This window comes from Coenobita brevimanus, chromosome 108 (genome assembly GCF_032717465.1).
Source record: "Coenobita brevimanus isolate Jiangsu-jjx chromosome 108, ASM3271746v2, whole genome shotgun sequence".
Lineage (NCBI taxonomy): Eukaryota > Metazoa > Arthropoda > Malacostraca > Decapoda > Coenobitidae > Coenobita > Coenobita brevimanus.
In genome coordinates, this window is record NC_137061.1 from 3,643,325 (window position 1) to 3,668,015 (window position 24,691).

Sequence of the window (24,691 nt, forward strand, 5' to 3'; positions counted from 1 at the left end):
CTTGGGTTTATACCAGGCAAAGGGATCACTGATGCCATATTCATTGTTTGATAGGAAAAATATATAAGAAAGAAATGTTGATCTGGAGAAGGCCTTTCACAGAGTCCCTAGAGAGGTGGTGGAGTGGGCAATGAGAAAGCTTGGGATCGAGGAGTGGCTGGTTAGGGTGGTTATGGCCATGTAAGTGGGTGCTTGCAACTAAGAAAGAGTGAATGGAGATTTGAGTGATGAGTTTTCTGTGAATGCTGGTGAGCATAAGGGGTCAGTCTTGAGCTCCTTGTTGTTTATGATGATACCTGAAGCCCTCTCATGTGACTTCAGAAATGGACCCCCAAGGGAGATGTTGTATCCTGATGGTTTGGTGTTGACTGCAGAGAATGAAAGGGAGCTGAAGGAAAGTTTCAGGAAGTGGAGAGATGGTATGGGGCACGAGGACTTAAGTTTATGCAAATAAAACAAAAGTGATGGTATCTAGGGCTGAGGGCAGTACTGACAATGAAGACGGGGAGTGGCCATGTGTGATCTGCCGCAAGGGCGTGGGAAGTAAACCCATCTTGTGCAGTGTTTGTGATAAGTGGGTGCATAAGAGATGTGGTGGTATTAGAGGTAGATTACGAGATAATGTTGGTTTCATGTGTGCAGTGTTTTGGGGCGGGCATGTGAATATTGCCAGGCATGAAAGGACTGAACTTGCTGATGAGTCTCTTGAGTGTGTGGAAGAGTTTTGTTATTTTGGCAACGTGTTATGTGCAGGAGGTGGGTCTGGAGCTAGCTCTGTGGCTAGAGTGAGGAGTGGTTGGAAGAAGTTCAGGGAGCTGTTGCCTCTCCTGACACTGACAGGGCTCTCCCTTCATGCTAAGCAATCTTTGTATGCGACATGTGTCAGGAGTGTAATGCTGTATGGTGGTGAGACCTGGGCAGTATAGGAAGATGATATTCGCATGCTCAAACGTACAGAAATGGCAATGAGTGGGTGGGTGTGCAGTGCGTCCCTGAGTTTGAGGCCTGGAGGGGCTAAGTTTATTATGGAAGAGTTGAGAGGTAGGATGGAGTGTATCGGTGTTGTGACGAGGAGAGGCAGAAGAGATGGTTTGGGAGAGAATGGGGGATGATAATTGGGTGCAGAAAGTGAGAAGTGTTTATGTTGGGGGTATGGTACCGAGAAGTAGACCGAAAAAGATCTGGGATGAGGTCACTCAGTAATAGGGAAGGTGCCAGAGATCGGGCAGCATGGAGAGACGCCATTAAGTGACCAAGGTCAACTCATGCAGGTATGTGGGAGCCTTCACAAATGAAACAAAATGAACATAAGTTATCAGACATAGCCTAAATGAAAAAGTCAAGCCTAACAGAATACACACAGCTAATGGTGCCTGACAAGTTTTCCGAGGAATCATTATATGAATAATGGTGAATAAGGTACCATGACTGGATTATGAATACAGTGTGGACTCTGCTGTACCATAATAGGAAAGAGGGAGTGACAGGTAAGTAATGACTGATGAGGTGAAAAGATCTAGGGAAAGTAAAGGCAGTGTGAGTGAGAATGACAGTGTTACTTGATGGGAACATTGGCTAATGATGGGACAGTGACTGGTCCTGCAGGTGTGGCCAGGATATGGGTATTCCAAGTGGCAGTGAGGGAGGCATTGGTTCTAAAGCCCTCCAGCATCTTGGCCAAGGCATCACTCTTTTTGGTATTTAGCACAGGGTCTGGCTGTCCCTCATGGCCCTCTACCACAACTGTTTGCCCAGCTTGGCTGCCTGGTGCTGGCCGCAAAGGTTCCACTGCAGCTGGGTCACTTGAGGATGCACACAGGACCATTCCAGAGGATTTCACCCCACGCATGTTGGCAGGCTTTAAGTTTGCAAGGACCACCACCAGGCTGTCCTGCAGCTCCTCCATGGGGACAAATTTCACCAGACCACTGACAATAGTGCGAGGTTCGGCTTCTCCTATGTCTATTTTCTCAACATACAAAGACTCTGCATCAGGGTGACGACTCACCTCTAAAATCTTTCCTACACGCATATCAAACTTGGAAGGTACAAATTCCTCACTTCCAGATGTCTTTGGAGGACCCTTCACTTTCTTTGGTGGTGGTGGAAAGGCTAGGTTCTGTAGCTTTTTCATACTGGGAGTTTCTGCTGCCTTACGAATAGGCTGAATCAAGGTCTTTATATAGTCTAACACACTATTTTTAAGGTCACCTGGATGTAATTTCTTTTCTTTGAAGATTTCCTCTAAGGAAGAAAATGATTCAAATTCCAAATCGCCACCGTTGGCCTCTGTCCGTGTGATCTTGAATTTCTGTCCATCCAGGAGTGGCATAATGACTGTTTTCACTATGGACAAGACTGGATTGAATGTGATATTTCCCTCCTCACAAAAGGCAGATTTCATTTTCTTTTTTATCTGAGGCTCTTGCTCTATAAGATCAATGAATTCTTCTTCAGGTGTTAGGCCAGGCCGACTCAAGAGTGAAGGCAGTTCACATCCAGCAAGGTGTATACAAGGTGAGCCTCCTACCAGGGGCACTGTCCTCTCAACAAAATGAAACAGTGGTGCACTGCTGAGACCAAGGTAGTGGATGGTTGGCTGAAGGTATTTCTCATCAAGAGCAACTAAGTCAGGGTAAATTAGGGAAGACAGTAAGTTGGGATCCTTAACTACACTGGACACAGCCTCCCCTGACTCTCGGCAAGTTATCAGAGCAGTCAATCGGTACAAGTCCAGAGCATACTTTTCACTCCTCTGGAAATCGCTGCCTAAAACAAATTTCACCTTCTCAACAGATATATTATTTGCAACCATGGCAGCCTTAATTAGTTCTATAAAATATTTGGCTCTGTGTATTGCAACTTCCCATGGTACCATGCAACCATTCAGGTGTGAGAGAATATCTGAGGCCAGAACTGTTACATGACAGCCTGCTTTCAGAAAGTCCCTGAGCTTGGCTACATGACCTAAAAGGCCACAGTTTGGCCGCTGGGTGACTTCAAATGACCAAAGAATGTGTGGGGTCTGATGAAGACCTGCTTTCAGGGTAGACGGAGGAGGTTGGGCCAGGTTCCTGCTGATTAAGTCAAAACGATCATTCAGAGAGAGCCCATCCATGGTTAAGTCTTCCACTGCACTTCCATCACAAACTGGCAGTGCCTGTGTTGCTTCTGAAATGTTGGTTGGGTATGCCAGCTTTACCAGCTCCTGCAGCTCTGGTTTCTCAAACTCTTTTCTTATATGATCTAAGAGACAATTTAGGAACTTAATTACAGCCCCTTTTATATCTTCACCATCAATTTTTTCACTTATGAAGTCAGACTTCAGTTGGTCAAAGGAAGTGTACATTTCCCCACTTTTGAGTTTGAAAGCCTTACCCTGACCGTCCAAGATGGGGAAAACAACATAATTGACAAATGCCATAACACCATTATCTGGAGCAGATGGATCACAGCTAGCTCCTCCCAGTTTCTGCTCCACTAATTGGGCAGAATCAAGCAGATCCACCTTAGAGTCCGCTTCAGAAGCTGACATCTTACCCCCTGTGAGACCAGGCACCATGGGGTTCATAAGATGGGCTCGCTTTTGGTAACCAAGACGAGGTAAGTACTTTTCTGCATAGGTGAAAATTTTTCTCTGGTCCACACCACCAAACTGAGCATCTACTCCAAGGTATTGCTCATCCAGGGCTTGAAGGCCAGGATAAAGCAGACCCGACTGCAGAGGTGATTCCACCTGCTTCACCACCTCTGCCCCTGCCTTCTTAGCATCATGCTCTGTCACCATTGCTGATAACTTGTACACATCTTCGGTGAAAGCTGCACCCAGCTGATATGTTGTCCCTAAAAGAATCAATAAATGTTTAAGTTGGGTGATGTTCAAATACCATCTTACACTTGTACTGTAAGCAATGCACTTTATGGCATGTACAAAGACAGATTGCCTAATATTGTACAGCACTGCTATATTACCAGAATGTAATAATAATCTACGTTCTGGAGGAAAAATAATATGAAACTAAATCTGGTAAATCTGCCTTCCCTAATCAACAATAAAAAAAGGTTAGCAGTGAGAAATACCATATGAGTGGTCATATCTCCATCCATCACCCAATCTTATGTTGCCCCATGAGGAGCATGGAAGCCCAGGGCTAGGCAAATTGGTCCTGCCATTTAAGATGGGAGTGACCAGCTTCACTCATCCCTGAGTGGCATTATGTGGGCATAATCCAACCACCCCTTGGATATAAAACTACACAGACTAAATCCGACTGGAGAGCTTTAATTACCCACTAAACCACCAGGTGCCATAATTTGGTTATATGGTTACCACCCAGCATAGTAAATGGTTTCCTGGTGTACAGGAAACCATTTGGCTTGTCACTCAGTGTAGAGTCACCCATTGGCAGAAGGAAGAAGAAAGAATGAAGGAAAGAAAGACAGAAGAGGGAGTGTAAAGTCACCCATAAGCAGATGGAAGAGGAAAGAATGAAGGAAAGACAGATAAGGGAGTGTAAAGTCACCTGTAGGCAGAAGGAAGAGGAAATAATGAAAGAAAGACAGAAGAGGAAGGAAGGAAGAGAGGAAAGGGCAGACACCCAAAGCAGTACTACATCGAGTGAGTGAATGATGAGCGTCCTCACCTATCACCTTCTAATAATGCAAATAATTTTATAATCTTTTCTATATTAAGCATACTGGGAAAAATATCAACAGCATGCCCTGAAAAATGGGCTACATAGTCATTTATATATCACTGAAGCCCCTCTCCCGGTGACAACTCTGTGAGATGCCTGGAACCACTGTCTGACTCACTTCTTCATTTCTGCAACACTCGCAGCCTTTCCTCTAACTTTCTCTGTCGAACACCACCTCTCCTCCTCTAAACCTCACCTTTTCGTCTTGACAGAGACTCAGCTGTCTGAGGCAACTGACAGCAAACCCTTTTGTTTCCTTCTACTTTCTCTATACTCATTTCAAAGCCAAAGGTGGCTGTTGTGTATATGTACGCAACGACCTATCTTGCACTCGTGTTCCTGAACTTGAGTCTTCTGAATTCTCTACACTCTGGCTTCGGCTAACCTGTCATTCTCTGACTAAATATATCTGCATTGTTTACTTATCTCCTAATTCTACTATCAAAAATTCTTCAACTAACTTACTTCTAAGATGGAACACATTCTATCCATTTCTCCTTTCTCTGAAATCTCCATTCTAGGAGATTTCAATGTTCACCACCACCTTTGGCTCTCCTCTCCTTTCACTGATCCACCTGGTGAACAAGCCTACATCTTTTCTATCCTTAATGACCTAAAGCAGCTTGTACAGTACCCTACCCATATCCCTGACTGCCTTGGAGAGAGCTCCTACATATTTGACCTCTTCCTTACAACTAATCCTTCTGCTTACACTGTTAATCTTTCCTCTCCATTGGGCTCCTCTGATCACAATCTTATTACCTTAACCTGTCCTTTCGCTCCGGTACGGCCTGCAGACCCTCCAAGGAAACGTTGTCTGTGGCACTTTGGAGCTGCAGATTGGGAGGCCCTCAGGCAGTACTTCTTTGATTTTGCATGGAATGAGTATTGCTTCCATGGCCGGAGGCCATCTGGGTGTGCCTTGCACATTACAGAGGTTATTCTCTCAGGCATGGAAGCATATATTCCCTACTCATATCCTCTGACTAATGCAAGAAAGCCTTAATCACGGTTGTTCTAATGCTGTCCGCAACAAGGAGACGGCCTATGAAAGGTATATACCGGAGCCAACCCACCCCCGAATCACATCTTGTTTATGTTTCTGCCCGGAATTGTGCTAAGGCTGTTCTTCGCTCTGCTAAAAATAATTTCATCCATACTAAATGCTCTCAACTCTCCAACTCAGATTCTTCCTGCTCCTTCTGGCACCTTGCCAAAAACCTTTCTAACAATTTTACCTCATCATCCTTCCCTCCTCTTTTCTATTCTGATAGATCTGTAGCTATTTCTTCTACTGATAAAGTAGATCTCTTCACTCAGACTTTCTCCTCCAATTCCAACTCAGACGATTCCAGTGCTGTTCCTCCATCACTTCCCCCCTCAGACTTCCTCATGGCTGACATTAAAATTTCTTCAGCTGAAGTATTTTCTGCCATCACTGGCCTCAATACTAACAAGGCATAGGGCCTGATGGAGTTCCTCCTGTTGTCCTCAAGAACTGTGCTTCAGTGCTTACACCTTGCCTAGGTAAACTCTATCCCCTTTGTCTGTCAACTTGTACCTTTCCTTTTTGTTGGAAGTTTACTCTCATTCAGCCGGTCCCAAAGAAGGGAGACCATTCCCAACCCTCTAACTATTGTCCAATTGCTTTAACATCCTGTGTCTCAAAAGTTTTCGAGTCAGTTCTTAACAGAAAAATTTTAAAACATCTTTCCTATCATAACCTTCTTTCTGATCATCAGTATGGGTTCCGTCAGGGGCGCTCCACTGGCGATCTTCTCATCTACCTTGCAGACTCCTGGTCATCCTCCTTTCGGGACTTTGCCATTGCCCTTGACATCTCAAAAGCTTTCGATCGAGTCTGGCATAAATCTTTAATTTCCAAACTACCCTCTTACAGCTTCTACCCTTCTATCTGTGCCTTCATCTACAGCTTCCTTTCTGGTCGTTCTATAGCCGCTGTTGTAGACGGCCATCGTTCTTCTCCTAGATCCATCAACAGTGGTGTTCCTCAGGGCTCTGTCCTATCACCAACTCTCTTCCTTTTATTCATCAATGACCTTCTAAGCTGTATTCTAACCCTATCCACTCGTATGCTGACGATTCCACCCTTCACCTTTCCATTCGGTTCTCGCAACGTCCATCTCAGCAGTTATTTCAACAAACAAGGGATGAGGCTATGGCACACCTAATGTCTGACTTGGCTTGTATCTCTGACTGGGGTAAAAATAATCTTGTTGTTTTTAAAGCATCAAAAACTAAGTTTTTACACCTATCAACCCGATATAATCTTCCACAAGAGTACCCACATATGTTTAATAATAATCAGCTTAACCCTACATCATCGTTGAACATGCGTGGGGTTTCATTCACTCAGGACTTATCTTGGAAAGATCATAGTGCATCTCTTGTAAAATCTGCTTTCAAGAGATTAGGTGTGCTAAGCCGACTCCATACCTTCTTTACCCCTGCACAGTTGTTGACTTTATACAAGGGTTTTATTCACCCCTGTTTAGAGTACAACTCTCATGTGTGGGGAGGTTCCCCACATACAGCTCTTCTCAATAGGGTGGAGTCAAAGGCTTTTCGTCTCATCAACTCTCTTCCCCTTACTGGCTCCCTTCAACCTCTGTCTCTTCACCGCACCGTTGCCTCTTTATCTCTTTTCTGTCGTTACTTCCATGGTCACTGCTCCTCTGAACTGTCTGCTTGCATCCCTCCAACTCTACGACGGGTGCATAGCACCCGTCTAGCAACAAACTCTCATCCCTTTGCTGTCCAACTCTCTAATGCAAGAGTTAACCATTACTCCCAGTCCTTCATTTATGCAACAGGTCAACTCTGGAACTGTCTCCCTGTCTGTATTTCCTACTTCCTATGATCTCCAGTTTTTCAAACGCAATGTGCCCAGGCATCTCGAAATGAACGGATCTTGATTTTGGCTCTCTTTTGTATTGTTTTTGTTTTTTCTTGGAGGGAACGGTTTGTGGGCTCCGGCCTTTGGTTCCTTATTTCTTTAAAAAAAAAAAAAAAAAAACTGGCCTTAACCTTACATGCCTAAATGTTTTTTTTTTTTTTTTTTTTTTTTTTTTTTTTTAATAGAAAAGGTTTATGTATATGCCTATCAAAAGTCAACCTATATATATATATATATATATATATATATATATATATATATATATATAAATAAAAGCCAAACCTGTCATATAACGCTCTATACATGTATCATCCAACCAGCTAGAACCTGTCAATTCCCCAACCTCATCAACTTCTATATGCTTTCTCTGACATTCATTAACCACATGCATCCTCCTTCATGGCCTACTACACCTCTGACCTTTAAACTCACTCATATAAGTCCTTTTCACCACATTTTTTTCATTATATCTATTCTCCCCATTACATCATCTACTCACCATCTCTTCTATCCTGTTATCAACAATCTTCCTTACTCAGCCTCTTTGCAAATAATACTGTTTCTTATCCTATTCACTATACAGGTCCTCCCCCACTTACAAACGGCTGACTTACAAATTTTCGCACTTACGAATTTGTACTTTCAGTAAAATATTCAATAAATTACATGGAATTACATGAGATATTGAACACTTTATTACAAAATAGGCTTTGTGTTGATGATTTTGCCCAACTGTAGGTTAATGGTAGTACAGTGAGTCCTTGATATACGAAAGGGATAGGGACCAAAAAAAAATTTTGTAATTCGATATTTCGTATATCGGAACGATTTTCCCCACTAAAAGATACATATAAATGGGGGGACGCGTCCCAGGACCCCCTTGGACCCCCACCTAAACTTCACCCCCCCTATTAAGAAGTAAACAATACCTGTATACAATTGTAGAGAAGGAGGTGGCCATATTCTTCTACATCTCCTTTTTCTTCGTCACAGTCCCAATGGTGGAAACAGCAAGGCCTAAAGCACACCCAATCTCCGAGACACCCTGCCCTTCATCATGGGGTCTTATAATTTCCAACTTCCTTTCCAGAATTAGAGTACGGTGCTGCTGCTTCTTTGCAGCGGGCTCTCCCAATTCTGGAGATGATGCAGGGCGATTGGGAGGCATGGCAAAACAATACAAAAAGGCGAAGGGCTGCAAAAATATCCTCATGTACAGCAAGGTTGTGAGGAGAGGAGGGGCATGGACTCGACTGAAAAGCATGCGAAAATTTGTTTACCAGAGAGGGATTAATTCGTTATCTCTCGGCAAGCGAGTGCGGCACTATGCACCGCGCCCATTTTGAATTTTTCATACAGTATTCCATTAACCCTTTCATAGCTGCCGCCCTTGAACAACACTTCACTGTTTCGGTGTCAATGATGTTGAGTTAGGGCATTATAAAAACCTGCGAACAATTACGGGAAGGGAATGAAAGTCAATGGTGTATGTACAGGACCCTACTCAACCATCCCATCAGTCAGGCGTTCTCTTCACTCCAGATGTATTCGCCAATGTTCACATGCTTATGTTACATGCGCCCTAATTTTGAGTAAGTTTCTTTCAGCAAGAGAACATAATTTACCATCCTCAAAATAGTCAGAAAAATATAGAAGACAAACTAGAGGAATATGAACTGAATTGGTAAGGTCTGTATGCTTACACGAAAGATTATGGGTTTTACAATTTTAAGAAAAGATATGGAACAAAAATGTTTGCTAATCAGAAAAAAATTACTCTTTCGTCCCACATGTTCTTGTAGGTTAGCATTCAATTCCACATTCTTCGTTCGGTATCACTCTTTCCAATATATTTCGGACCAACTGAGCACAGTTATTTCTGCTCCTTAGAGTTAGTATACATTTACTGCTCATTCTTTTGTTTGTTCTTATGTGTATGTGTGAAAAAGAGAGGACTGATACAAATAATAATGTATTCCATTATCGCTTTCATAGCTGCAGGCCCTGAACAACACCTTACTGTACTGATGTCAGTGACGTTGAGTTAGGGTGAGCTATAAAAAACTGCGAGCAATTATGGGAACGGAATGAGGGTCACTGGTATGTTTACACAACCATACTCTACCACTTCATGCAGTCTTGCATTCACAGTTCACTTCGTCCCAGATGTTTTCAGCCGATGTATACATTCTGATGTAACACGCATCCGAATTTTATTAATTCTTACACGAATCATAGCAAATCACAGGATGGGTTGGGGGGGGGGGGGAGCCAGATGTGCCAGACGAGTCTTTTCACATGTATAAGAAAAAGAAATTGATTTTAGAACTTTGAAAAAATGGTCCCAAGGCTGACCACGGGAGCACGCAAATATCTGAACCCACAGCCACTGAGGGGGTTAAACATACATTTTACTTTATGCAGTAAAAGCACCTTACCAAATCAGTTCTTCCTGAGTCTTATATTTTTCAGATAATTTCTGGGTTGGTAAATACAGTAAACGTTTCTTATTAACTCTGTTTCCCCGTCATTTTTAGCTGTTCTGGTGTGACAACTCTTGTTTAATTCATTAACATAATAACGGAAAGGACTGTTCTTCCCTGTTTAACTAAACCTGGCCTAACCGAGCGTATCTGTACCTAATAATTTTAACCTAACCTAACCTCCAGTTGGGACTCTGGGAAACGATATCCATCTTTGAGCATGATGAGTTTCTTCCACTGCAGTGGAAACAATAGTAGGGGAAAGTGACGATAATAACGGAGAGGAAATTTTTCGGCAAGAAAAAGTAATTTGACAAACTGAAAGATGTCAGAAAATTACAGAAACAAGCTGGAGGATTATGAACTGAGTTGGAAAGGTCTTTCTGCTGCTTAAAGTGTAAAATGAAAGACACAAGTATCTTCTCAAAGTCTGACAAATATAGCGTGGAAAAATCGAACCATTTGACACATGCACTAGTAGAAATAGGGTTTTCATTGTATTTCACCTGGTGTAAATTTTCTTCAGACTGAACTGGGAACATAGTTGTGTCTTTCATTGTACATTTACCGGTAAATAAATCAATCTAACAGTACTTGTGTTTTGTTTCCGCCAGATTAAACGTGATTTCAGATTATTCAGGCAGTTCTTCACATCGTATAGTCAGGATAATCGGGCTATGTCTGCATTTCCTTTCATATCGAGTATCGATCTTAGTATCATCGAGACAGATATTTTCGTACTGTGATATTTGTCTTCTATTAATCGATTTCGTATCACTGAAAATTCGTACTTCGGGTTTTCGTTTTTCGAGGACTCACTGTATTCTAAACACGTTTAAAAGGCTTAGCAGGCTTGGCAAAGCTAAGATGTTCAGATGATCAGGTGTAGTCCTTTACAAGCTAAAACTACAGGTTTAAAAGTTTAAAGCCATGAGTCATTAGACACCACACAGGAAGAGGAAAGAGGGTGGCTCCCATAACCACTCAGGAAGAGCATTCTGCACAATCTCAAATGGTTACAGTGGCAATCTCCCTTTAGTTGTGGCATCACAGACAAAGCCTATGGCAGAAGCATTACTGAGCGAGGCACCTCACCCCACCAATAAGTCAGCAGGTACCTGTCAAGGTTTACTAGGTAAGCCCAGGGTATACCTAAGGTTGGGAAAAATCTCCCCTTGAGCAGTGATTCAAACCCAGGTCCTCCGGATTAGTGGACTGTGACTTTAACCAGAGCAACTGTACCTATTTTCAAAGTCGTTACTGTATTCTGATTCATCCAGGCATGAAGCAAGGACAATGTATTCTTAAACTGCAATAAAGCTACTTCTTCTTAGTTCTAAATACTGTGACAAGTTAGGTCATGGTCTGGCCTAGCTGGATTGGGTATTGTTACAAAAAATTCAAATGGCAAATTAACCCCTCCACTACTTTATCTTCATCCATCCATCCATCATCCAATCCTATGTAGCCCCACGAGGAGCGCAGGAGCCCAGAGCTAGGAAAGTTGGTCCTGACATTTAAGATAAGAGAGGCCAGCCACACTCATCCCTGGGTGGCATTACATGAGTAATAAACCCCAACCACCCCTTGGATATAAACCTTCACAGGCTCAATCTGACTGGAGCAACGTAATCACCCACTAAACCACCAGGCGCCAAAATTTGGTTACCACCCAGCACAGAAAATGGTTTCCTGGTGTACAGGAAACCATTTGGCTTGTCACTCAATGTAACGTCACCCACTGGCTAAAGGAAGAGGAAAGAATGAAGGAAAGAAAGACAGAAGAGGATGGAAGGAAAGAAGGATGGAGGGGAGGAAAGGGCAAACACCCAAGAGCAGCACTACATCAAGTGACTGGATGGTGAGTGCCCCCACCTACCACATACTACTTTGTCTTTATTTACTTATTCTTTGGACAGACCTTTCATGGGAAGGGAGCAAGAAAGTCTCTATTAACTCTTACATTAAGGGTGTCTCCTCCTCTGAATAAAATCTGACAGAAACACAATGTGTAAAAGACTAATTAATTCATCATTATCATCCAGGCCTCCTTTCCCACCCTAGGGCAGGGTGAGGAGTAGCACATCCAAACAGCCTAAGTTTGCCCAATCCAATGTATCAGATAGAGCCAAGATTCTGGGGCTTGAATGATGAATGAATGGGCAGAGTAATTAAATAAATAAATAATAGGCCTTACATCTAAATGGTGCTTTAAATAACCAGTCTGTCGGGCATATTAAAACAATGAACATGTGTCACTGTACTGAAGAGGTTGATTACTTCTGTCTGGGAATGTAGCTTCATTTTCTTCTTCATACCTAAAATTTGTTACTCTTATTTTTTTCAGCTGAGAGGAAAGAGATGGTAATGAAAGAGTTAGGAGCAGGCTTGGTCAAGGCTACATGTGCTGGTAACTCTTATAGTTTGTAATGTCTCTCTCATGCTGAATAAAGTGACCATTAGTAGCTACAATAAAATTATAACACCATTGCAGTGAAGCGGTACTGGAAAGCCTAACTTGAATATGACTGACCTTGCACAAATCGCAGGGAATCTGTAGATACTCCTATGGCCCTAAGCATGGCCTTAATAATGGCTTGATAGTAGCGGCTGCGGTGCTGGATGAGGACCCACGGAGCCTTCATATTGTCCAGATATGCATGGAGGTCTGCCAACAACACAGTCACCTGATAAAATTCACAGTAATCAGTAATATCCACTAAGAAAACCTGGCTTGTCACCTAGTTTCCCTTAAAATGTTCAGTATTTTTTTTTTTTTCCCCCCCTGGGTTTTTAAGGTCATAGTATATTATAGAAAATTGCCTTGTAAAATCCCACTGGTATCTCTTAGTTGATTTGTCAGTTTCATACAATTTACAGAATGGTATTGCTATGAGCAAAAGTTTGCTGCCAATCTTCTGACACAACCATTGGAGAGGTGTCAATGGACCTTTGCTCACAGCTGTACCAATTGTAGAGACAAAGTTGAATTATTGTAGAACATATCCTTGACATATGAGATCCTCAACTGGAATAAAGATGCTTTGCCCTGGCCTCTTTCACTTTAAAAGGAATGTTATGGCATTAGCTGTTACCATAGGTGGTAGGTGGTGGCAACCATCATCCACTCACTTGCTGTAGTGATGTCTACTTCTTCCTTCACCTTTATCATTCTTTTTCTGTGTCTGCCCTCCTCTCATCCTGTTTCTCCCATCTTTCCTGCCATTTTTTATTCTCTTCTTTCATCTTCAGGTGGCTTTACATTGAGTTACAAGTCAAATGGTTTCCCGTAAGCCAAGAAACCATTTACAACACTGGGTGTTAATCATATAACCAACACATTTAGATTCCCTAAATGTCAGCAAGTGGGTAAGCAGGTTAGTGCCCCTCCATGTAAAACAACTAAATCAAAGACAAACGGTCACCCCTTACAAGACTATGGCATCTGGCTAGAGACAGACGGATAGACAACGACTATTACAACGAGGTAAAATCCAAAAATGATAATCATGTTCCAGTCACTTAACCCTTACATATTCTCACTTATTTTATTACTCCCATTCCTCTTGCATTTCTCATCCAATGCACTGTTTTATTTTCCTTACACATACAACAGTTTTCTTTTCGAATATTATTCTCCATGTTACAATGGAAGTCCATAGTACTGCTCATTCTTTATGAAAGCTCTGCACTTTTCTTTATCCATTCAGCAACAAAATATCTTTTTCCTGAATAACTCTTTCCCTTACTTTTTTTTTTTTTTTTTTTATGAAGCTCTATTATTTATGCTATTACCATATAATAATGTCAGTGGTTACTTTGTGAATTCTATGACCAGTAACTAGTAATGTTCTCTATCAGTCGCTGTCATAAATGTATTCCAGTATAAGAATCAGATGCAACCGACTTTCTTCCAGGGTCCTCTTCACCTTAACACCCACTACAGTATCCTACTTTTCAGAATATTGCCAAGTTCTCTCATTTGAATTCCATCCATCCATCATCCAATCCTACACTGCCCCATGAGGAGCATAGGAGCCCGGGGCTAGGCAGTTGGTCCCGACATTTAAGATGAGAACGACCAGCCTCACTCATCCCTGAGTGATTGTACATGAGCAATCAACCCCAACCATCCCTTGGATATAAACCTTCACCGGCTCAATCCGATTGGAATGCAATAATTACCCACTAAACCACCTGGCGCCAAAATTTGGTTATATGGTTACCACCCAGCACTGTAAATGGTTTCCTGGTGCACAGGAAACCATTTGGCTTGTCACTCAGTGTAGAGTCACCCACAGGCTGAACGAAGTGGAAAGAATGAAGGAAAAAAAGACAGAAGAGGGCCCCATGTGAAAAAAATCTTTAATATGAAACTCTATTTCACCAAGTTTATATAACACAGCTCCAGATATCTTTACCTATCATCAAACTCCTCAGGGATCTAATATCCTTCTACTCTCAGTACTTCTTCCTATCTTATGTTAAACCATATTTGTTACTGAAAACAGCTCACATGAGATCCACTGCAGGACCAAACCTTCTCATAGGGAAAGTGGTGGCCAAAATTAAACTTTCTCCATGACAATGGAGTACACTTGAACAAGGGGTATCTGTATGAGTGAATGAAAGTAAATGCATTGAAATGCTTGTGTCTGTGTGTCTCAGAGTCCACAAACAGTATGTCACTAGTATGGATCAACAGAGTGGAAACATGCCCAAGCACACTACCAGCACCAAGTTAAATGTTCACCACAGTTTGACTTATGAGCCACAGACATGACGTAAATGCAGAATGAGACGAACACACCAATCCTGCACCTCCCACCACACCTTTTTCTAACTTATATTAGGAATTAAACTACAGGTGGTCACCGAGTTTCGATGGCCTGACTTATGATTTTTCGACTCAACGATGGTGTGAGAGCGATACACGTTTGGCAGAAACAGTACTTTGAATTTTTATCTTTTCCTAGGCTAGCAATATGAGGTACGATACTCTCTCATGATGCTGGGCAGCAGCAGTGAGCCGCATCTCCCAGTCTGCCACGTGACTGCTAGTGTACACAACCGATACTCTAGTGTTCTGTGCTGCCAACATCTTTTTTTGCATATCCCCCTGTATCTACACTGTGTTTTGTGCATCCATCATGTCTATTAAACACCCATCTGTCTTTCCTGCTACTGATGAGAAGAGGAGGGCAACTGCTCTTGAGATGAAACTCAAGGTAAATGCCCAGAAGGCTGCATGCCCGTAATGGCCACTGCACATAACTTGGACTATCGCAATCGACAACCTCAGTACAGTATTCAATAAATTACATGGGATATTCAACACTATTATAAACAGGCTCTGTGTTAATGATTTTTTTTTTTTTTTTTTTTTTTTTTTGACTCTAGGCAAATGCTTGAAGGCCTATATCTCGGGGACAGTGGCTATCCCGAGGCCCAGTAGTCCTCCTACACCTCCACATGTCACCACTTTGGCGTTAACACTAACTGTCCATACTGAATACATGTTAGGGCTGTCTCATACAGGACTGGTGTATTGGTATTAGCGGGGGTACTTTTACGACATGTCGGCGGGCCTTCTGGTATATCAGGAAAGTCTGTTTTTATGAAATTCAAATCCTTAAACCATTCCCTGCCCCAGCTGGGATTCGAACTTGGGTCCATTAGGACTGCAGGCCACATCTCTACCAATTCAGCCATTTTGCCCAACTGTAGGCTAATGTAAATGTTCCAAGCACAATTAAGGTAGGCTTGGCTTGGGTATGATGTTCGGTTGGTTAGATGTATTAAATGCACTTTCGCCTTACAATAAATTCTACTTACGATGGGTTTATCAGAACATAACCCCAATGTAAGTCAGGGACTGTCTGTATACAGATGGACATGTGGTGGTGCACAGTGGAAAAGAAACTGAGGTGGTATGATTATGTGAATAGTGCTTGAAAGTGAAGTAAATTGTGATCCTACAACCTCAAGCAACTGTGACACGACAGCTGAATAACAACCATTGACAACAACAGAGTTGGTGTCCATGTGAGATGTGTAGGTACAAAACAGAGTGGACATTCTTCAGTCATGGCCACCTCCTGTGGAAAAGTCCTTGGGAAGGAGCAAGATTTTTGTGAGCGAAATAAGGAAGACTGTAAGAATCACTGAGGGATCATCTATCTATCTATCTATTGCCAGACGCCTCAATCCCGTTTGGGGTGGCCACAAACAAATCGCCTCCAAGTCGCCCTGTCCCCCGCCATTTCACTGCCCTGCTCCCAACTCACACCCCCCTCTCTCATATACCTCTCCACCCCATCCCTCCATCTCATCCTCGGCCTCCCCCTCCCTCTTCCCCCCTCCACCTCACTCACATACACTCTCTTCGTCAGTCTTTCACCCTCCATCCTCTCCACATGGCCAAACCACCTCAGTGTGTTCCTCATAACGCTTCCTATCACATCCACATCCACACCACAACGCTCCTTTATATCCTCATTCGTCAGCCTGTCTCTCCATGTGACTCCACAGGCTCCTCTTAAATAACTCATTTCCACTGCTCTCACTCTTGACTTGTGTCCTTCCAACAATGTCCAAGCTTCACTTTCGTACGTTAGAGTTGGTATCACAATACTGTTATGTAGTAACTTTTTCACTTCCATGATCACTTCCCTGTTCCTCATCACTGCTTTCAAAGAACCAGCAACCTTTCTTCCCTGCTGTACCCTTTCAAGCACTTCACCCTCCAAACCTCCATCCTTACTCATCACACTACCCAAGTACTTAAACGTACTCACATTTTCCAATTCCTCACCATCCAACCTCGCTGTACATTCACTAACTTCACCTCTCTCAAACACCATCACTTTACTCTTCCCTACATTCACCTTTAGATTCCGTTTCTTACACACTCTCTCAAACTCATCCACCAAGCCTTGCAGCTCCCCTTCGTCTTCACTCAACAACACAGAATCATCTGCAAACAACAGTACAGGGAGTTTCCAAACACTATCCTCTCTCACCAGGGCCACTCCAACATCCACTACTCTACCTTGTACCTCTTTTATTACCCCATCCATGTACAGATTGAACAACCATGGAGACATGACACATCCCTGTTTCAACCCAACTTTCAAAGAGAAAAATTCACTTAGTTCACCATCCACACGCACTGCAGCCTTCGCACCATCGTACATACTCTTCACAGCATTCAACAACTTCCCATCTACTCCATATATTCTTAACACTTTCCACACTCCTTGTCTATCCACCCTGTCATATGCTTTCTCCAAATCCATGAAAGCCACATACAACTTCTTTCCCTTCTCTAGAAACTTTTCCACTAAAGATCTAAGAATAAATAACTGATCTACACAACCTCTTCCCTTCCTAAAGCCTCCCTGTTCTTCTCCAACTAATTTCTCTGTTCTTTCTCTAACTCTGTCTATAAGTATCCTACCATACACTTTTCCTATTATACTAAGAAGACAAATGCCCCTATGATTACCACACACTTCTTTTTCCCCTTTTCCTTTGTACAAGGGAATACCGTATTTCGCGGCATATAAGACGCACTTTTTTGTCTCAAAGTTACCTTAAAATATCCCCATGCGTCCTGCACGTTAGACTAAGGCAGGTTAGTTAGGCTTCACTGAGAAGAAACTCTTATAAAGATGATCATCTCAATGCTTAGCAACCACAGGTGTTTTCTACAGTATGCAAACTTGATTTTATTTTTAAAAATAATATACACTAGTGTGTATATGCAGCAGATTTAAGAAACACCCGAGATCAGAATCACATAAAACTTTCGCGGGTTTGTTTACAGCTCAACTGGCTAACATCGTGAAGATATTTAGCAGTTTAGCAATTTAACAGTTTAGCATCCGCACTATTCCAGCAAGCTAACGTACATGATCACTGGTGAACTGTCTGCTAACCTTCTGAAAGGCAATCATGACCACTTTGCTTGCCATCGATTCACTAACGAGCAAAGCAATCATACTGGAGAGATGCTGGCTAGTGAAACTGCCAAGTCATCAAAACAGACTTTCGTCACGTATAGAAATACAGTAACCCTAATTAGGTCAGTTACTTTTGTGACATTTTGTGAGTGTATATATGCAGCAGATATTAAAACACGCAAGTTCAAAAACACAAAGCATTCACGGTTTGTTTTCAGCTCAACTGGCCAATACCGTCAAAGGGTTTAGCGGTTTAGCAACTTAGCAGTTTAGTGTCTAGCGTACACCCTACTCTAGCAAGCTAACATGCTCACTGGTGAACTGTCTGCTAACCTTCTGAAAGGCAATCATGACCACTTTGCTTGCCATCCATTCACTAACGAGCAAAGCAATCATGCTGGAGAGATGCTGGCTAGTGAAACTGCCAAGTCATCAAAACAGCCTTTCGTCACGTATGGAAATTCAGTAACCCTAATTAGGTCAGTTACTTTTGTGATATTTTGTGAGTGTATATATGCAGCAGATATTAAAACATGCAAGTTCAAGAACACAAAGCATTCACGGGATTGTTTTCAGCTCAACTGGCCAATACCGTCAAGGGGTTTAAGCGGTTTAGCAACTTAGCAGTTTAGTGTCTAGCGTACACCCTACTCTAGCAAGCTATGAAGTTACAGCTTCACTTTTTCAGCTAAGTGAAGTACTTTAGCAATGTCTATGCAACTCAGGGCACACCCAATTACAGTATTTTGTTATGAAAATAGGATAAAATTCACTGAGTAGCATAACTGATGCAATATCTGAAATAGCAATGCCTGACGGGCATTCATATCAGCGTCCGCCATTTCTGCTGTATTCTTAGCAGGCAGAAGCGATCAGAATGATTGACAACGTTCACTCTCTGCATCTCTGCTGCCTAAGCAAAGCTCTCATGATCGGCAATGGGGATCATTTAGGCCGTAACGTCCAAATTTGTTAGGTTAGGTTAGGTTGTAAAATCGTTTGCCATTTTGGACGTTACGGCCGAAACGACCAGAATCCTAAGGTGTAGGTGAGAGTTTGGTGTGGGTGTAGTTAAGGAAGTAGAAGTGGGGAAGAGTCAGGCTAGGGAACTGATAATCCGCTTATTATAATTCCTTCAGCCCAGCAATGTATTTTATAGGGTAGTTTATTCATGCTCGCCATATGATTTTATTCAGTTCAGGAAACATGTACTGAGGAGGTTAATGTGGGCTGTATCAAATGCCCCAAGTCTGAATATAGCCTGTGCTCAGTTAAAACGATTGCCAAGTTAAAATCGTATGAAGTGTGGTATAAGCAATTCAATGGATGGTACTGAGGACCATTTACTGTATGAAAGTGACAGTGAAACAGTGATGATGACCGTGGTGATGACTTCCAGTGATGCTTCAGGACTCGGGGAAGTAGTGATGAATTCTCAGGATTTGAAGACGAGTGAAATTTTCACCATGTCAGTAATATGAAGTGAATATAGGTTTTAGGTGATCATGACAGATGCAACCATGGAAAATTTAGGATCAATGGTGCTGTACACCTTTTAGTCTTGAACTGACGATGTTTGGATGAATAAATTGTTTGAGATGTTTCATGTCCTTAAGTGATGATATTTATATTGAACAACCAAATACATTTTGATGTTTTTGGCATATAATAAAGCCACTGGGTACTCCAAAACGGACTGATGTAAATGTTTCAGAGGTGAGCGAATGTTGCATGTGGTGTGTACATGTGTGCGTGTCTGTGTGTGTACCATAGCGACTAGGAGGCAGCAGTGTTAAGACCAAAAAATGGATGTTTTCACAGTACTCGAATGTTTTGAGATGGATGTCTGTATTTAGCAAATTCTGTAAAGAGAAATATTAATTTTTAATTGTTGATTCTGGAAGTAAAACATCTGACAGTAAGGGGAGTGATACTGGGAGAAGAGGGTTGAGCCAGTTGTCTAGCGCTTGGGATGCAGCAGTGTTGCTAAGAGATAGTTTCACCATTCTCGACATGTTTTGAGATGAATGTCTGTTTTTAGTAAATTGTGATCAGTGAAGAACGTATTTTTAACTGTTGATGCTGCAAGGGAAACATCGCTGACAGTGAGGAAGTGATACTGAGAGGAAGGGGTAGAGACTGCTGTCTAGCGACTGGGAGGCAGCAGTGTTACTAAGGTGTAAAATGGATGTTTTCACCATAGTATGTTTTGAAATGAATGTTTATAGTAAATTATGATCAGTGAAGCATACATTTTTAATTGTTGATGCTGCAAGGCAAACATAGCTGACAGTGAAGGAGTGATACTGAGAGAAGAGAGTAAAAACAGCTGTCTATCCTGTTCCCAAGCAGCCATGCTATATTGAATTTTGGTTGTAAAACATTGTAATTTGTGTATTTACAAGTGCTACCTTTTTATATTATTTGTGGAGGTAATTACAGGTTAGTTAGAGTGCATGATTAATGATGGTAGTCGTCTGATATTGTGCTTGAGTCAAGGCAATGTGAGGAAATTCCGTAACTGGTGTGGAATATGACGGGGTTCTTTTAGGATAAATGAACTGATGTGAACATTCATTGTATTTTATGTTTTCGTCAGTGAATGAAAGAATAGAGTTTATTGACTTCATTTGTGGTTTTAAATTCATAAAATATTAAAAACAGTGTTTAGATCAGTTTACTGATACATTTTTATCAACAAAGTTGAGATGGCCTCGTGGTTTGAAGTCACGTTTTGTTAAGATGGGGTTTTGTTTTCTCTTTTCCTGTATCATTCTTTGTACATAAAAGAAGAAACTAAAGGATGATGAGCAGTACTGAATAGAGTCTGAAAGGTGAGTGTTGTATCAAAGTGATAGTGTCTCATATCCGTCACGTTTTGTCAAGAAGGGGCATTGTTTTCTTTTCCTGTACCATTCTTTGTATATAAAAAAAGAAACCAAAGGCTGATGATCAGTAATGAATAGATTCTGAAAGGTGAGTGTGTATCTGTGTGGTAATGGCTCTTATCAAGAAACCTTACTGCAGTCTTGGTTGGGGCAAACTTTTTTTTCACAGAACTGCCCTGCCAGAATTAGGGTGCGTCTTTCACAATGCTGCGTCTTACATGCCGCGAAATACGGTAATTATACCTGACTTTCAATCCTCCGGGACTCTACCTTCCTCCCAGGCCAATCTGCACATCTTCCACATCCATTCTACTACTATCTCTCCCCCATGCTTCAGCATTTCACCACACACTCCATCAATTCCTGGGGCTTTCCCCGATTTAACTTTCTTCATTGCTTCCACAACTTCTATCCTACTGATTTCTTCCTGTCTTCTCACCTCCCTCCTTCTCCCAGCCATTCCCCAGCCACTTATACTCGCATTACTTCCATCCTCTACGTTCAACAATTCCTTAAAGTGTTCTCTCCATCTGTTCACTTTTTCTCCCTTCTCTACTAGTAATCTACCATTTTTATCTTTCACTCCCCTGCTAACTTCACTTCCACCCTGTCTTACTCTTTTCACTTCTCTCCAGAACATTTTCTTACAGTCCCTCCACTTTACACTCAAATTCCTTCCAAATTCCTCATCCACTCTCTTACTAATCTTTTCACCTCTCTCTTTCTTTCTACATATAACTCTCTCTTCCGCCTCTGAACTTCTTCCACGCCCCTATTTCTCATCCATTCATTGTATGCTTTCTTCTTTTGTGCCACAGCCTGTTTCACCTCTTCAGTCCACCACGCTGTTCCTTGCACCCCCCTCCGTCTTCTCTTCCTTCCACACACCACATCACATGCTGCACATATTTCTTACATAAATATCTTACACACACCTTCCACGTCTCCCATCTGCTCCAATTCATATTTGCCCAATCGTTCCTCCACTTCTCTCTTATACTCTGCCTTTTTCTCATCCTCTTGTAACCTTTCCACTCTCCTTGCAACTACTCCTTCCTCTCGTCTTTCCCTTCTTCTATTTCTCCATCTTAATTGCATTCTAATTCTGGCCACCACCAAGTAGTGGTCAGAAAGTCCACTTCCCCAACCTCTATACACTCTTGCATCCTTTACACATCTTCGCATCCTTTCATCCACACACACATAATCAATCATTGCCTTCCTTTCATTCAGTTCACCACCCACCCTTCTCATCACTTGCCATGTATACCTGTGGATCATTTTATGCCTTAAGAGGGTATTGGCTATCACCAACCCCCTCCCAGCACAAATGTCCACTAACTGAGGGATCAGTTTGTTCAAAATATCAGAGGTACATGGTACAGTTCTGTGAAAATCCATTTTTATGTGATATCGTGCCATACGATTTGACAAATAACTAATTTATTTTAAAAGACTCTAAATACCATCCATCTATCACTCTATCATCCAGTCTTATACAGTCCTCTGCAACAGGGGCCCACAGCAAGGCTCTTCAGTCCAGACATTTAACTCGTTCTGTGCTGTGTCTGTATATATTAGGACAAACCAACAGTGTCAAAACTGCTATGTCCGTATGCACATGGACTAACTCATAGTACCATACCCTAAATTGCGAGTCCGTATGTATATATATATATATATATATATATATATATATATACAGTATGTATATATAATTCATCCGTCCATCCATCATCCAATCCTACGTTGCCCCATGAGGAGCGTAGGAGCCCGGGGTTAGGCAGTTGGTTCTGACATTTAAGATGAGAGTGACCAGCCTCACTCATCCCTGAGTGCCATTACGTGAGCAATAAACCCCAACCACCCCTTGGATATAAACCTTCACCAGCTCAATCCAACTGGAGCACAATAATTACCCACTAAACCACCAGGCGCCAAAATTTGGTTATATGGTTACCACCCAGATTAGTGAATGGTTTCCTGGTGTACAGGAAACTATTGGCTTGTCACTCGGTGTAGAGTCACCCACGGGCAGAAGGAAAAGGAAAGAATGAAGGAATGAAAGACAGAAGAGGGAGTGTAAAATTACCCGTAGGCAGAAGGACAAGGAAAGAATGAAGGAAAGAAAGACAGAAGAAGATGGAAGGAAAGAAGGATGGAGGAGAGGACAGGGCAGACACCCGAAAGCAGCACAACACTGAGTGAGTGGCATAATTATATATATATATATACAGACCCGGTTTTCCCCACATTCACACGAAATTGAGTCTACTTTTTTAGTGTGACAGAAAATGGGACGAGAGACATCCCTCTTCCCCCTCCGATGTCATTAAAAAAAAAAAAAAAAAAAAAAAAGTGAAAATATACAAAATTAGCACAGAACCGCAACTTTCCATCATCGTAGTTTCAACTGTGGCTATATTACGTAAACCAGGTTGCATTTTCATACTACAAGTACCGATACTCCATGCATCCAGCCACACCAAACCAAACTGGACTATCTATCCACATCAGCCGCTGGCAGTATCTGAAAGTAGCCATCCATCCATCATCCAATCCTACATTGCCCCATGAGGAGCGTAGGAGCCCGGGGCTAGGCAGTTGGTCCTGACATTTAAGATGAGAGTGAATTGGCATACTGGCCCAAAACACCTGTTTTTGGACAGAAAACAGTTGAAGTGAGCACTTTTGCTATCACTAGGTTTATTTTGGCTACTTTTCAGATCTATTCATTTATAAAAAAATAAAAATAAATAAAAAATAAATTGAAAATGGCTGGCATTCTAGGTAACTCGGCCACTCAGATCCTCAGCAATCTAGGCACAAAAGCCGACAAAGACTCCGGCACGGAATGGATTAAGGAAAGGGTGACTCGCCACATTCCATTAAGAGGCATTACATTAGCAGTAAATCCTGAACATCCCTTGAACCCAAACTCCTACAGACTGCATCTGACTGGAGAGACCTGACCCACTAGATCACCGGATACCCATCACATTCAAGTAATACCAACAGACAAGATGCCAAAGAAGTTCTGAAGTGAGACTGGGGACACAAAGTTTATGAAGGAAAAACATACAGTAAGTGGTGTGGAAGAAGAAAATGAAACAGTACAGTAAACAAAAGATACTAGTAAACATTATAGACAGGGAGATGACTGAAAGTAATGAAAAATATATACAGTATAGTGATTATAATGACCAGAAACAAATGGTTATGAATAATTCCACTGGCAAAATAGTTTCAAATAGCAGTCTACACCAAAACTAACTTATTTTCTCTGATGTTCTGCACCAACACAATGACACTTTCTTTACAATTTAGAACTGACAAATGCATACATGAGCCTAGAGGTTTTTCAGACAGAATAAGCAGGTCATCTATCCTTCAATTTGCTGTACTTTGGTAGTCTTGCTTTGGGCCCACACACCTAGGAGGTAATATGGGAGTGGTAATTAAATGCTAACACTTCCATACATCAATGCTACAACTTACTAGATTTAGTTTAGTTTTAATCCAACCTTACCTCACAACCGGCTTTGAGAAAGTCTGCAATCTTTGTCATGGGCACAAAGTAAGCAACATGAGGCCGGCCTGTGGTGGCAGTGCCCCAGTAAATTTTCAAAGGCCGCTCCTTCAGCACACCTAAGATTCTTTCCTCTCCAATCACCTCATCTAACCTCCGACAGATCAGTTGCTTCTGCTCTTCTGGTGTCATCTTCATCTGGGGAAAGGTAGG

The 24,691-nt window shown here is 42.0% G+C and overlaps 1 protein-coding gene across 1 annotated transcript in view; it reads right to left on the minus strand.

Moving 5' to 3' along the window:
• Window positions 1–1,555: 1,555 nt before the first annotated feature.
• The window catches only part of TyrRS (Tyrosyl-tRNA synthetase), a 38,532-nt gene continuing 15,396 nt past the window's right edge, over window positions 1,556–24,691 (minus strand). The window contains exons 4-6 of the mRNA XM_080285793.1: window positions 24,479–24,676; window positions 12,631–12,784; window positions 1,556–3,843 (exon numbers count right to left, since the gene is read on the minus strand). Of these exons, the coding sequence (XP_080141919.1) occupies window positions 1,556–3,843; window positions 12,631–12,784; window positions 24,479–24,676 (2,640 nt within the window). The remainder of the gene's footprint in view (window positions 3,844–12,630; window positions 12,785–24,478; window positions 24,677–24,691) is intronic.